This window comes from Sus scrofa, chromosome 13 (genome assembly GCF_054392235.1).
Source record: "Sus scrofa isolate SSC_HxYL_T2T_F1_AM1 chromosome 13, Sscrofa_HxYL_maternal_Yorkshire_Landrace_v2.0, whole genome shotgun sequence".
NCBI lineage: Eukaryota > Metazoa > Chordata > Mammalia > Artiodactyla > Suidae > Sus > Sus scrofa.
Window position 1 is genome coordinate 162,451,400 of NC_139395.1, and position 14,125 is coordinate 162,465,524.

At 40.6% G+C, this 14,125-nt stretch overlaps 2 protein-coding genes across 2 annotated transcripts in view; both read right to left on the bottom strand.

Annotated features, from left to right (window-relative positions):
- The window catches only part of TMPRSS7 (transmembrane serine protease 7), a 39,271-nt gene extending 38,856 nt beyond the window's left edge, over positions 1–415 (bottom strand). The window contains exon 1 of the mRNA XM_013982462.3: positions 278–415. Coding sequence (XP_013837916.2) covers positions 278–325 — 48 coding nt within the window. The 5' untranslated portion in view covers positions 326–415. The remainder of the gene's footprint in view (positions 1–277) is intronic.
- TAGLN3 (transgelin 3) overlaps positions 278–14,125 on the bottom strand; it is a 28,633-nt gene continuing 14,785 nt past the window's right edge. The window contains exons 6-8 of the transcript XR_014824864.1: positions 6,033–6,162; positions 2,975–3,031; positions 278–427 (exon numbers count right to left, since the gene is read on the bottom strand). The gene's annotated coding sequence lies outside the window, so the exon portion shown is untranslated. The remainder of the gene's footprint in view (positions 428–2,974; positions 3,032–6,032; positions 6,163–14,125) is intronic.

Below are 14,125 nucleotides of genomic sequence, written 5' to 3' on the forward strand. Positions count from 1 at the left end.
TCAGTTAGCCCTGATTAAATTTTAAAATGGAATTTGTGCCGAGATCAGTACAATTTCCTTGGAGTTTTAGAAAAAAAAAAACAGCTGCAAATCAATTGCCAAGTACAGCACTTTAAAATAAGCTCACATTTGTAAAATCTATTAAGCATCAAAGAAAGGTAAAGTATTTCATTGTTGTTTCCTTCATTTTTATAAAGTAGCTCAGTCTCATTTTACTAACAGAGTCAACAATAAGTGGCATTTGAGTAACAGAGAAGGCTTCTCACCCTGTACTTACATTCACATCAGCAGGTTTGGATGAAACATCACTGTTTTCTTCGTCCATTTTTAGGTGTTCTTCATGTGAACATCCAGAGATGCCTCAAAGCCAGTTTTCACCCCCTCACATTCCCACTTGAGAAGTACTGGTCGCCACATTCAAGCTAGCCTTCAGAGGAAAGGAATCAATTTACTTCCACCGGGTCTAGTTTAGAAACTGAAGCTGCCTGTTTGCTATATAGTGAATGTTAAAGGCACCTAGCAGTCAGCTTTGCAAACCCAAACTAAGGGTTTCTTAATGTTACTCTAATGTGAGTCAGGCCTCTCAGAGCCCAGCCTCAAGGCAAGATTGCCTTACAAATATACAGTCCAACAACCTTCAAATATTTACAAGTCATTTGAATTTTTGCTTGTATCTATTAAAGACTATTAAGAGATCTCATGTATAAGCCTTGCATTGCTTCTTAGAAATCCCCACACTAGCTGGGGGATGGGACAGGGAAATTTTGAAGAGGGTCAATTGTATGGTGATGGACGGTGATTAGACATGGGGTAGGGTGATGATCGCTTTGTAGTGTATATAAATCTCAATTTATAATGCTGTACTTCTGAAAAATTTTTTTATATTTAATGACTTTAATTTTTTCCACTATAGGTGGTTTACAATGTTCTGTCAATTTTCCACTGTACAGCACAGTGACTCAGTCACACATACATATATATTCTTTTTCTCACATTTTCCTCCATCATGCTCCATCATAAGTGACTAGATATAATTCCCAGTGCTATTACAGCAGGATCTCATTGCTTAGCCTTTCCAAAGGCAATAGTTTGCATCTACTAACCCCAGGTGTACTTCTGAAATTTATGTTTCACACCAATTTTACCTCAATAATAATTTTTTTTAAAAAGGGGGGGGGAAGAAATCCCCACCCCCACCCCATTGTTCTTGCTGGCATCCATCTGGAAGCCTCACTCTCCAGTTCTGCTCTCAACTTTCCAGCTACTCTCTGAAAATCCCTCTCTAAAAGGTCCTTTTTTTCCCCTTTTTTCTCCTCTTCTTCTTGCCCTCCTCAGTAAACCCAGGCCCTTTCTAATGAAAATCCCCTGTTCCCATCTCTCCCGTTTGTCCCCATGTCAACTTGAATCAGGTTCAAGGGTAGGTAGCAGAGAGTAATGGTGAGGGCACTGTCAGCATTTTTCTCAGCAGACAAGAGTAGAAAGAGACTCACACATTGTACCTCTTGTCCCTGAGACACTGCCGTGCTTCCCTCTGGGCACCAGGCCTCAGATGGAAAGCTGATTAATCACCCTTTAAAGGGGAAACACTGCTTTGCTGATCCAGACACAAACTGCATCCCATTCAGGGGCCAGTCATTAGAAAGCAAGTGAGAAACTGGAAGGGGTGGAAGATACTATTAAAGACTGACAAACAGATTGTGCCATGTTGTACAAATTCACTTCCTACATTTATTTGTAGACAACAGTGGTGAAATGACTAATTGTGCTTTAGGCTTTATAGCGATAAGACTGGGAAATTTACAAACGAAGTCCTCTTTAATTGCCCATCCTTTTTGTATTATAACCCTTATTTTTAGAACTACTCATTTCACCAATATAAGTAAAATGTATGCCCTGAGCAGTGGTCACTGACAAAGACCCTTCCCTTGATAGTCAAACTTTAGACAGACTCCTCTGAGCTCGCTTTATGATCAGGCCTTGTTCTTGAGGCCTACCCAATTGTAGAAAGAATCCTGTGGTCAGCTTAGTGAGAATTCCCTCTGATACCTGATTATCCTTGATATACGAGCAAGCTCCTCATTCCCTACCATTGATGTAAAAATCCTTGGCCTGCCTTTAGCAAAATCCACCTACATTTCTTCTGAGTAGTTTTCTAAACATTGGCCCTCTCAGTCTGTAAATCACCAGATATCTTTACTGTCTTTGGAATTGGGCTAAGTTTTATTCTTAAGTCTTTTAAGAATAGTTCCTGGAGAACTCCAATTTTTTTTTTTTTTAAATCTCCATTTTCCAGCAATTCTAAATAAGGTCAGTGATGATATTCCTCTTGGAAAAATATCTTTGGTGTAAGTTCTAAACAATTGCTGTTGTTACGATTTGTTTTAATAATATCTACACAAGCTTCAAATGAGCACATTTTTATTACTCACAATTTAATAAATAAGGAATGTTATTTATATAGAAGTTTATTTGAGGAGTTCCCATCGTGGCTCAGGAGAAGCAAATCCGACTAGGAAACATGAAGTTGCAGGTTCGATCCATGGCCTTGCTCAGTGGGTTAAGGATCCAGCACTGCTATGGGTTGTGGTGTAGTTTGCAGACGTGGCTTGGATCTGGCATTGCTGTGGCTGTGGCGTAGGCTGGCAGCTGTGGCTCCTATCAGACCCCTAGCCTGGGAACCTCCATATGCTGTGGGTGAGGCCCTAAAAAGACAAAGACAAAAAAAAAAAGAAAGTTACTTTGGGAGTTACTTTGTGGTGCAGCAGGTTAAGGATTCAGAGTTGTCATAGCAGAAGCCTGAGTTTGATTCCTGGCCCAGGAACTTCCATGTGCCCCAGGCACAGCCAAAAAAGAAAAAAAAAAAAAAAGGTAATTTGAAGAATTCCCATTTGTACAGTTGGTCTCAAAGAGGACTCTATGACACATGCTCATTTTGAGAGTAAGCTTCTAAGAGTTTAGAATTATTTGAGCTTACCTGGGGCACAAGCCTTATCTCCAACAGGCCCTGTAGTACCGGCTTCATATTCCTGTACTTAAACAGAAGACCCAACATTAAGCAGTAGCAGTACAATGAGTACAAAGATGAAGAAACAGAACCACAATTACTTCATTTCTGTTACTCCATGAGACCCTTCAGAATTAATTTATATTTAAAATTTAAAACAAGTGTACGGAGTGTGAACTGCCAAGGTATAATATTTTTACATATAATATTCTGTATGCAACATTTATTTTATTAATTTTATTTCTGTGAGCATAATTATACACACAATGCTAAATGAAACTTTTCAGTGTGTTTTTTTCTAGGCATTATTTTCATTCATTTTATTTCATGATTATTACTGAAAATGTATTCTTTGTATCAAGACAGGGGTTGTTAAAAATTGATCCCACCAGATGGACAGACTTAGGATAAAGTAAGTACAGCAAATGTTAATAGTGGATTCTAGGTGTGGATACATGCATTTACACACTAAAGAATTCTTTCTTGATAAAATTCTGCGGGGAAAGTTATCTCCAGAGGTCAAAACTGTAGATAAGCCACTGGTTTTGAGAGGCAATAGTAAAAGAAGCTGGGATATAAGATAAAGTCTTAATGAATGAGCTTGTATTCATCTCCTTTTGCCTTTACTAGCGTGGAAGTTTTCAGGCAAAATCTCTTCAATCCTAGAACACATGGCTAAAGACAATCACAATGGCAAATGTAGGTTGATGCTCCTATTACAAACAACTTGAAAGATATTAAAGAGGTTCCTATTCCCTTCCTAAGAGCAAAGGCCCTTGTGCTAAGAGAAGGGAGGCAGGTGTCTATTCACTGGTGGCTGAGCAGAGTGTGCAGTGACTTGGGTTGAAGGTAAAATACCTCCCTGTCGGATTCTGCAACCATCATTGGGAGCACATAGCTTATCACATCAACTCGTCACATGAAAATATTTAAAATGCTTCAGCCTTCTGCCCCAAAGTTGATCCCCCCACATCTGAAGGCCTGGAAGTAGGACCAAGTCATCCATCTAACGTGAGCAAGGATCTGAGCCTCTGGCAAAGGAGGGCACTTGAGGGGGGGAGGGGCAGGAGTGCGGTGTGTGACACTTCCATTCTTGCCGAACCAGAGGAGAGGCCAGCTCTCCCACAACTGATAAAGTTCATTTCTGCTACTTAGGATCCACTTCCCTCTGTGATGACAAATGGCCATGTGCAAAGTCGCCATCTGATCACCACTCATCACCAAGCTCTCTACAGAGGGGAGTGAATCCTGAGGAAACACAAGATTGCACAGGAGCCTGGGAAGCCAGCCAGCCACTCAACACTCACCCTTGGGCTCTGTAATGAAAGGACATGACACTGATCTTCATTTCTCTTTTCCTGCTGACTCATGGGGAGCTTAATCCCACTCATTTGCATCACATAACATGGATCTTTTTAAAAAATGAAGTGGTGTCTTAGAGAACCCTAGATCTGGACTGTTGTAATATCCCCTTAACAAGTTTACCTCTTCTAGGCTCATCCCTCACATGTGCACATCACTACTAAATAAGTTTTCCTAAAATAACCCTCCAATGTCACCTTCATCCTAGACAGTGGCAGCCCAGTCTCTTTTCATTTAATCCCTGTAGCCTGACATTCAAAGTCTTCCTCAACATGGCACCAGGCTAAGTTTGCGTGTCCTGCCATCATGCCTGCTAAATCTACTCTGTCAAATCAGGCATTGTCTTTCTTTAGTCATCCAATTGTTCACTCATCAATTTACTCAACATTTATGGCATCTATGTGACAGATGCTATGTATTTTAAAATATGTTACTACTCTTAAAAAGCTCTCAATGGAGGGGCAGACAGGCAAACCACTGATTACAACATTATGTAATATAGTCTATCAAAGAGGTGTTAATGAAATACTACAGAATCAGAGAGGAGGTTGATATTAGCAGCCCTCTTCTCTGAGTCTTGTACCCCTGGGGTCCACATTACCTCATTCAAATCCTAACCACTTTCAACACCCTACTTTCCTGTCATCCACCCTAGCCATAGCACTCTCTCCTTCCCCCAACTCAAAATCTTACAGTACATACCAGTACTTGAGACTTAAGTAATGTTATAATAAACCATCAGTCAATAGTTTGTGTCATCTCTCAGGTGGTCTTGCTGGTTATTTAGCTTGTCATCAGTATATTCTCTCCAAGTTCCTTGACTTCACATTAAGCAATTACATCTACAATGACCCCATTCCTGAATAAGGCCTTGTTCTGAGGTAGGGGGGAGTTCAAACTTCAACTTCTCTTTTGGAATGACACAAGCCTATGACACCCTGCAAGTTCTGTATGAGTAGGGGAGACATTGGAAGCAGTCACTCTCAACAGAGTAAACCTGCTTTTAATGGACAGTGTTGCAGACATTCTAGAGCCTGGTCATAGTCTGGCACAGCTGCAGGTGGCATTTTTTTTTTCTTTTTAGGGCTGCACGTGTGGCATATGGAAGTTCCAAGGCTAGGGGTTGAATCAGAGCTGCAGCTATGGGCCTAAGCCACAGCCACAGCAAGTCGAGATCCAAACAACCTCTGCAACCTACACCACAGCTCATGCCAACATCAGATCCTTAACACACTGAGCAAGGCCATTGAAGCCACATCCTCATGGATACTAATTGGGTTCATTATCTCTGAGCCACAACAGGAACTCTAGCAGGCAGCATTCTAACCATATTTTCTAGATGTTATCCCAAAACCTCACCATACTCTTTGGACTCCTTTTCCCTCCCTGGTGAGGAAGGATGATCAGTATGACTGGGTCATGGTCCAGGAGGACTGTCAGAACAGCATCCATGATTGGCCATACCAATACCGGGTGAGGGGTGTTCAGACAAGGTTGCCCAGCACTAAACCAGTAATGGGAAAATAGGGGGGTAAATGGCTAATGCAACTTTTCTTTCTAGTTCAATGAACACATTAAAAAGATCTCTTGGAGTTCCCGTCGTGGCGCAGTGGTTAACGAATCCGACTAGGAACCATGAGGTTGCGGGTTCGGTCCCTGCCCTTGCTCAGTGGGTTAACGATCCGGCGTTGCCGTGAGCTGTGGTGTAGGTTGCAGACACGGCTCGGATCCTGCGTTGCTGTGGCTCTGGCGTAGGCCGGTGGCTATAGCTCCGATTCAACCCTTAGCCTGGGAACCTCCATATGCCGCGGGAGCGGCCAAAGAAATAGCAAAAAGACAAAAAAATAAAATAAAATAAAATTAAGTTTAAAAAAAAAAAGATCTCTTTTATCTTTTTATTTTTTTAAATTTAATTTTATTTTTTTAGGGCCGCACCTGCAACATATGGAGGTTCTCAGGCTAGGGGTCCATTCAGAGCTATAGCTGCTGGCTTACACCACAGCCACAGCAACATCAGATCTGAGCATCGTCTTCAGCCTACACCACAGCTCATAGCAATGCCAGATCCTTAACCCACTGAGCCAGGCCAGGGATTGAACCCGCAACCTCATGGTTACTAGTCAGATTCGTTTCTGCTGTGCCACGACGAGAAATCCTCTTTTCTCTTTTTAAGAGCTAAGTATAAAGAGTGCTCAATTCAGTAAATCCATGTGGTTAGGCTAAGGGGCACTTGGGTAAACTAGTCCCGAAGTCATTCGAAGCACATCCCTTACCAGACAAACCCTAGAGTGTGAGATTGGCCCAAGTTGGCTAAAAGTACTCTCACAGAAAGCTATGAACTTAACTCGTCAAATCTTCTGGCTCACTGTAGGTGCTGAATCAACTCAAATGTTGATGAAGGAATGAATCCACTGAACTAAAAGTTATTGATTTTGGAAATTCTGCAAAGGTCACTAGATACAAAGAATGCTTTTCTAAAAACCAACTTTAAAAATGAGATTAGGAGACAGAAAGAATGAAATAAAACAAATGAATCAAAAATGGACATGGCCTAGGGAGGCAGGGAAAAGGGGGAACAAAAAAAAAAAAAAAGAGGAGAGGAAAACAAAGGAAAGAAGAAATTAACTCATGTTAAAATGGGTAAGTTGGCTTGGAGAGCTTCTTCTCAGCAGAGTGCAGTCCTCCACTGCTCTGCAGAGGGGACTTCCCCACCAATTTCATCTCTCATGCTGACTGTGCCTGCAAGCTTCTGTGGGGTTTAGCCCCTGTCATTCTAACTTCCCCATAAGCTGCATGCATATTCTCAAAACTATTTGCTCATCATCCTAAATCATGTGCAATTAGAGACCCCAACGGCCTTGGTGTAAATTACAAAAGCCAAATGAGAAATCTCCCATTATATGTTCTGGTCATTTCTGTCAAAGATCAGATGCTTGGGAGCACAGCTAAAATCCAAATGAAAACATCAGTAATGTAGTAAAACAAAAATCCTACCTTCCCCAGTCTCCCCTACCCCCAAGAGAGGAGTATTTCTGAATTGAATCAGACCCTTTCTCCTGAAAAATGTTTTGGAAGGCCAACATTTTATACCCTAATTAAGGAAAGTTATATAGTATTGAAACAGGGGTTCCCCCCCCCCTTTTTCAATTACAAACTTTAGATTCAGGTTTTGTTCCAACCAGTACATACAATATCTCTGTGTGTGTGTGTGTGTGTGTGTGTGTGTGTGTGTGTGTGTGTGTGTGTGTGTGGCTACTAAATTTTTAAAAATTCATTTTCACTGGCATCTCTGTTTGATTAAGCTGATCTATCTAAAACTTCATGGCATCAGATAGATGCTTATTTTCCAGGATGTTTCCTGCCTGTGACATTGTTCTTATCTCATCTGAGAATTCCACAGTGTAGCTGGGAATGTTCATAGGATGAGTTCATCAGCGGGCTGGCGCCTCCAGTGGGATTTTATCGTCTTTCCCAACAGGCTAATTGCCTCTGATGTATTGGGGTGATTGCTGCCATCCTCTCACTTTCTCTTCAAGCATAAAGGGCATGTGAGTGGATGTCTCTGCTAAGTGATCACTCAATACATCAATCTGCTGCAATGGACCGGAAGGCGTTTTTATCTTAAATGGAATTTTTGCACTTCTTTCACGGGTTGAATGTCACTAGACATCCTTGATAGCGTCAACTGCCAATTACTCACAGCTGCCAAATCCCTTTTCTCAAGATACGGGCCCTTCCGCCTCAATGATAAAATGCCTTAGTGTCGTAGCAAATCAGCAAAGCACGGGGTTTGTCCACTGGGCTGGCATCAGACCCCAAGAATCATCATTCTCCATAGTCATCCAGAGCCCCGGGCAGGACCATGCAGGTAAGGAGCTCTGCTTCCCAACTATCCTTATGATAAACCCACAGGAGCTGATAGAGTCTCTCTTCCTTACCAGTACCCTGAGGGTGGCATGGGGCCTGACATATAGCAGGAGCTCAGTGAAGCTTGGCTAATGTATTAATTAAATATTAATTACTAACACGCACTAATGACTATGAATTAATGAATATAACATTGCCAAAGACCTAGTTTCTCTTTCCTTATTCCTTTTACCACAGAGGGGAGTATTGCAGACTGGTTTGCTCCTCAAAATTAGTTTTTGTACCCAAGGAGACATGCCCCTCTCACTTTACCCTAATCCTGGCCCTAATTAAAAGATTCCAAAGAAAAGGAAAGAATTACATAATATTTACGCAGCTTTGCAGGAATAATTCTGATCAAGAAGCATAGGTTAAACTTTCATATGTAAAACTATCTACGTTAAGTGCCGGTTCCTTATATACACAGAGGTGCTCTGGATTCAGAAAGGAATTAAGCGCATCTTCTGAGCAGGGTCAAGAAAATCATCCATATCTGTATCCATATCTGAATTATAAAGAGCTGAGCCCTTCGCTGTGCAATTCCTACCAGGGAAAGATTAGATGCTAGTTGAGTACAGGATCACGTCTTCACCTGTGTATCCTCCAGAGCCTAGCAGTGTGTTTAGGATGGAGAAGTCAGTATTGAGGAAACTCATAAAACTTTGAAATTGTAATATTCAGAGTTCGAATTCCAGTTCCATCTCTTACAACTATGAGAACTTGGGAAGCCTTTTGACCTCTCTAATCCTCACCTTCCTGATCTGGAAAGTGATGTTAATACTCGGAGTTCCCATTGTGGCGCAGCAGAAATGAATCTGACTAGTATCCATTAGGATGTGGGTTGGGTCCCTGGCCTGGCTCAGTGGGTTGGGGATCTAGTGTTGCCGTGAGCTGTGGTATCCCCTAGCCTAGGAACTTCTATATGCTGCAGGTGCGGCGTTAAAAAACAAACAAACGAAAAAAGAAAATTAACTTCTTATAATGATCACCTTGTAGATCATTACACCCCTTAGAGGAGATGAATTATATAAATTGCCCAATACTTACTAGCTGCTCAGTTAACATCTTTTGAGTGAAATTCTCCTGGGTCCTTTTTCCCTTCCATTGCCCTGAAGCAGGATTTCTACCTGGTAGAATTTCTTTATGTGAGCCAAGCTCATCCCATCATGAGACTGATGTAATGTTCTCCCGAAGAATTATCGCTCCACGAATGTGGATCCAGAATGGATCTTTAACTTTATTTGGCAGAAGGCCATTCAATAAGTTTCATTAAGTAAAGGTTAATAGGGAAGTATTCACCCTAAAACCATTTGAATCATAATAAGATGTATCCTTGCCCTTCAGAATGGTTTTATATTCTCAGCCCAGGCTCTTGAAAGCTGACACGTAATAGGCTCGCTGGCATATCAGAACTTTGATTTCCTTGAATACAAATCAGTTAATCACATTTTGCTTTAATTCTCATGCCTAAGACACTCAAGTTGAATTCCGGAAACAATCATTTCTGTTCTGGTCCTATATTTTGGAATAGGGGCTGCATTGTGCCGGGCCAGCAATCAAACCCATACCTCTGCAGCTACCCGAGTAACTGCAGTCAGATTCTTAACCCACTGCACCACAGTGGGAACCCCATGTGTGCTAAACATTAATTGAGATCTATATTATTAATAAAGCAGTAGCAAAATGGTAAAATATCTACCAATCAACATCTAGAACCACTGTGTGTTTCCAAAGAGTACTGCCTCAGATACATGTCTACTATAAATTATATCATAACTACTTCTTGCAATACAAGATCATTTTGACTTAATCATGTATTTCAGAAGGGATTAATTTTAGAAAATACTCAGTTATTTTTCTTTTCTTGGTTGGGTTCACATGATGGCATAGAACTTATTTGTCATGAAAATTCCCATTTCTGGAGTTCCCATTGTGGCTCAGTGTGTTAGAGAAACTGATGCTGTCTCTGTGAGGATGCAAGTTTGATCCCTTGCTCAGTGGGTTAAGGATCTGGAGTTGCCACAAGCTTTGGTGTAGCTTGCAGATGCAGCTTGGATCTGACATGGCTGTGGCTGTGGCTGTGGCTGTGGCTGTGGCTGTGGCTGTGACTGTGGCTGTGACATAAGGCTGCAGCTCCAATTTTACTCCTAGCCCAGGAACTTCCGTATGCCACAAGTGAGGGCTTAAAAAGAAAAAGAAAAAAAAAATCCCATTTCTACACTTTACAGTAGGTCACATCACCTGGGGAAAATCTAAGCTCCAAGGCCTAGAAAAAACTACTTAGTTGGGCCTCTAACCCAGGGTTTTAATGGCACAATAGTGTCTCTGAGGAGACATGGGGTTTGCATAATGATTAGAGTTTATTCTGCCTCAACTACTGCTTGTTTTTTGTTGTTGTTGTTGTTGTGTTTTAATTTTTTTGCTTTTTAGGACTACACCTGTGGTGTATGTAAGTTCCCAGGCTAGGGGTCAAATTAGTGCTGCAGCTGATGATCTGTGCCACAGCCACAGCAACACAGAATCTGAGCCTCATCTGCAACCTACACCACAGCTCATGGCAATACCAGATCCTTAACCCACTGAGTGAGGCCAGGGATCAAACCCGAATCCTCATGGACACTAGTCAGGTTTGTTTCCAATGAGCCACAGTGGGAACTCCACCACTGCTTGTAATTGGAAAGAGTCATAGCCATCTAAGTGGATCTATAACTTCAGAGAGAGGAAATGTTGCTCTTTTTAGGAAATGGATTTGATTATACTCTGGATCTGATCAAATCATATAGATCATTTTACCGAGCTGAAATGGGCAAAGAAATTATCAAGGATTGGCACCTACCATTCTAAGTGATTCTTAAGCATTGCTTGGGAGCAGGGAATCTTATATTACTCAGGGCATGTAGCCTTCAGATTACTCACCATCTGTACGACATGAGGCTATTACCAAGCCTGGGTAAAAGGTGACCTTGAATCTACAGCATTCAAGAAGCTGGCCTGTTTACATGAAGAAATTTAGCCTTCACAATGTTCAAGGGAACTAGATTTGCAAAACAACTTGTAGGAACAATGTGCTTATTTCTGCCAATAATGCAATGATTTACATTTTCACCTGTGTGCTTTACAGTTCCATGGCAGTGAAAGATTCGGTCAACAGGGATTATGTCAATTTCAGTGATGATGAAATCAGTGGTTTAGCAAATTTGAGGCCATGACAATTAAATGTACTATCAGCAAAAGCGCTGCAATCTATTATGCCTTTAAAGCTTTCTGTAAATGTTAACCAAAATGGCAGCCTGCCTGGAAAAAATAAAAGACCTTAGAAAACATGTTTTGTGTTTCCATTGACAGAAGACTCAGATTTACTCAGTTATTGGACAATATGAAAAGCAGAGAACTCTGCACATTTCCCTCTGTGGTGTAGTGGGTTAAGGATCCAGTGTTGTCTCTGTGGCAGTGAGGGTTCAATCCCCATCCGGGTAGAGTGTGTAATAAGATTCTGCTGTATAGCATGGGGAACTATCTATCTAACCACTTGCAGTGGAACATGATGGAGGATAATGTGAGAAAAAGAATATATATATGTATGACTGGGTCACTTTGCTGTACAACAGAACTAGACAGAACATTGTAAATCAATCATAATAAAAAATTTTTTAAAGTCAAAAAAACAAAACAAAACAAAACAAAACCATCCCATTTTGCTGCAGCTGCAACGTCAGGTCGAAGCTGCAGCTAGGATTCAATCCCTGGCCAGGGAACTTCCTTATGCTGTGGGTGTGGCCAAAAAAATAAAATTAAATTAAAAAAATAGAGAATTCTGGTCTAGTCTGTCTGCCTGGAGTCAGACATTTTCTCAACTCATCTTTCTGTCTTCAGCATATCAGAAATGAGAACTGCATTCACCCTGCAGCCTGGTAAAACCTGGTGGCATGCCTGCAGTTGCCACAAGCTGTTAGCAAATCTCTTCAATTCTATGATCACCAGGAACCTCCTATCCTGGCTCTTCGGTTGAAGCAGCAGATGTCTGAAGCTGAGAGCTGGGTGTGTTGGTCCTGTGGGGGACTTTCAGGCATCACCATGGAAAGTTTTATACATTCCGCATTAAGGTGAGCTCTAACTATGGTGACCAAATTTGGCCTTTTAATAAGTAACTTGAAATCAGATTGTTATGATCATTATACAGCTACAGATGTGATAAATTCATTTGAGTAATAAAAAAAAAGTAAATTAAAAAAACAAATAAATAAAAAATAAAAATATTAAAAAAAAGGAATGTATACAGATGCCTGGTAAGCATATGAAAATATGCTGAACATCAATAAATAAGAAAATAGAAGTATTAAAAAAAAGTAACTTGAAAACAAACATCTTTTATGCTTTCTTGAAGATCCCACCCTCTAATCCTGTCTCCTGGAAGTCCAAGATGGAACAAGACTCCTAGGTGAGGGCACCACAGGGATTTCTTGCTCAAGTCCACCTAGGAAGGATTTGTCTTGACATCCAAGCCCCTTCCTCATTGTTGTAACACTTTTGCATCCAGACAGGCTGGGACAAGTGATAAAGAGGCCAATATATTCTCATGATGGCACAAAGCAGAAGTTCCTGAGTCCAGTGTCCTCTAGAAAACATTCCCTGACGGTCCCGGGTCAGAGAACTTCACTTTAGAGGGTCTGAGTGAACAGTGCTGTCATTTGGCCCTTAAACAATCAAAAATAATATACAGAGCTGTCAGGCAGGTCTATTGTTTGCTCAGCTAGACTGCAAATTCACTCAATTAAGAGCCATGTCCATGTTTTGTTGTATCTCCTAGTTCATAATGCAATTCCTTAAATATATAAGGAACAACAAACTCGTGTTGACTCATTAATGGACAGGGATGGTATTCTAGTTATTTTCCTACATTTAGCACATAGATGCCTTTTTCTGATTACCAGGGCAGTTTTTTAATAAATAAGAAAATTAAAAAAATAGAATGAAATGTTAGGACATTAGTTACTAATACCTAAGGAAGAATTAGTGAGAGAGATGTAGAAGAAAGGCTATGCAATAGAAAGAAACAAGTGTTGTTCTGGGAACAGAGGAAATTGGATTTAAATTCTCCTCCAAAAATTAATTCCCTAAATGATATTGAAGTCATTTCTCCTTTGATCTCCGGTACTATTATTAATTAGACAGGTCTTGGAACAGGTGAATTCTCTAGGACTTTAGAAGAGAAAAAGACAAGAAATGGAACATGGGTTCAAGTTTTTCTCAGGGCTAGCTCTGTAAGAAAGTGGGTCCCCGAAGAGCTCATCCAATTAAAAAAAAAAAAAAAAAAGATTCTCTCAACAGAGAAAATGGTTCATTCCAATAGATTTTTAAAATACATTGTTGGATTGGTTAATTTATTTTATTTAGAAATTTTCATATCTATGATCCCAAGTGAAATCAGTCTAATTTTCTTTTCCTTATTGGGTTTTGGAATCAATGTTAAATTAGCCTCATGAAGTGAGTTGGACTCAGTATGCTTGTCTTTTCCTAAAAATCTCTTAAACTTATCAATATCTCTATATTTCCTCCAACAGAACAGTGTCCTTTGCCCATTCTCTCCTTTTCCTTTTTCCCTGTGTTCTCCCACTCATGCCACACACACACTGCGCTGGTATTATCTAGACTTTTAGCTTGGCATTGTTATGAACATAGTTTTTCTCTACTTTTAGCATGTTGATGTAACATCTTTCCAGGAATGGACGATTCACCAGTGGTTGTCAGATGGTCACCAAGGGCTCTTAGAGGACACATTCGGTCTTTTATGTGTCTCACAGGCTAATTTCCTTTAGTGTAAACCTTTTAATATTAAAATTCATAAAAATCTTA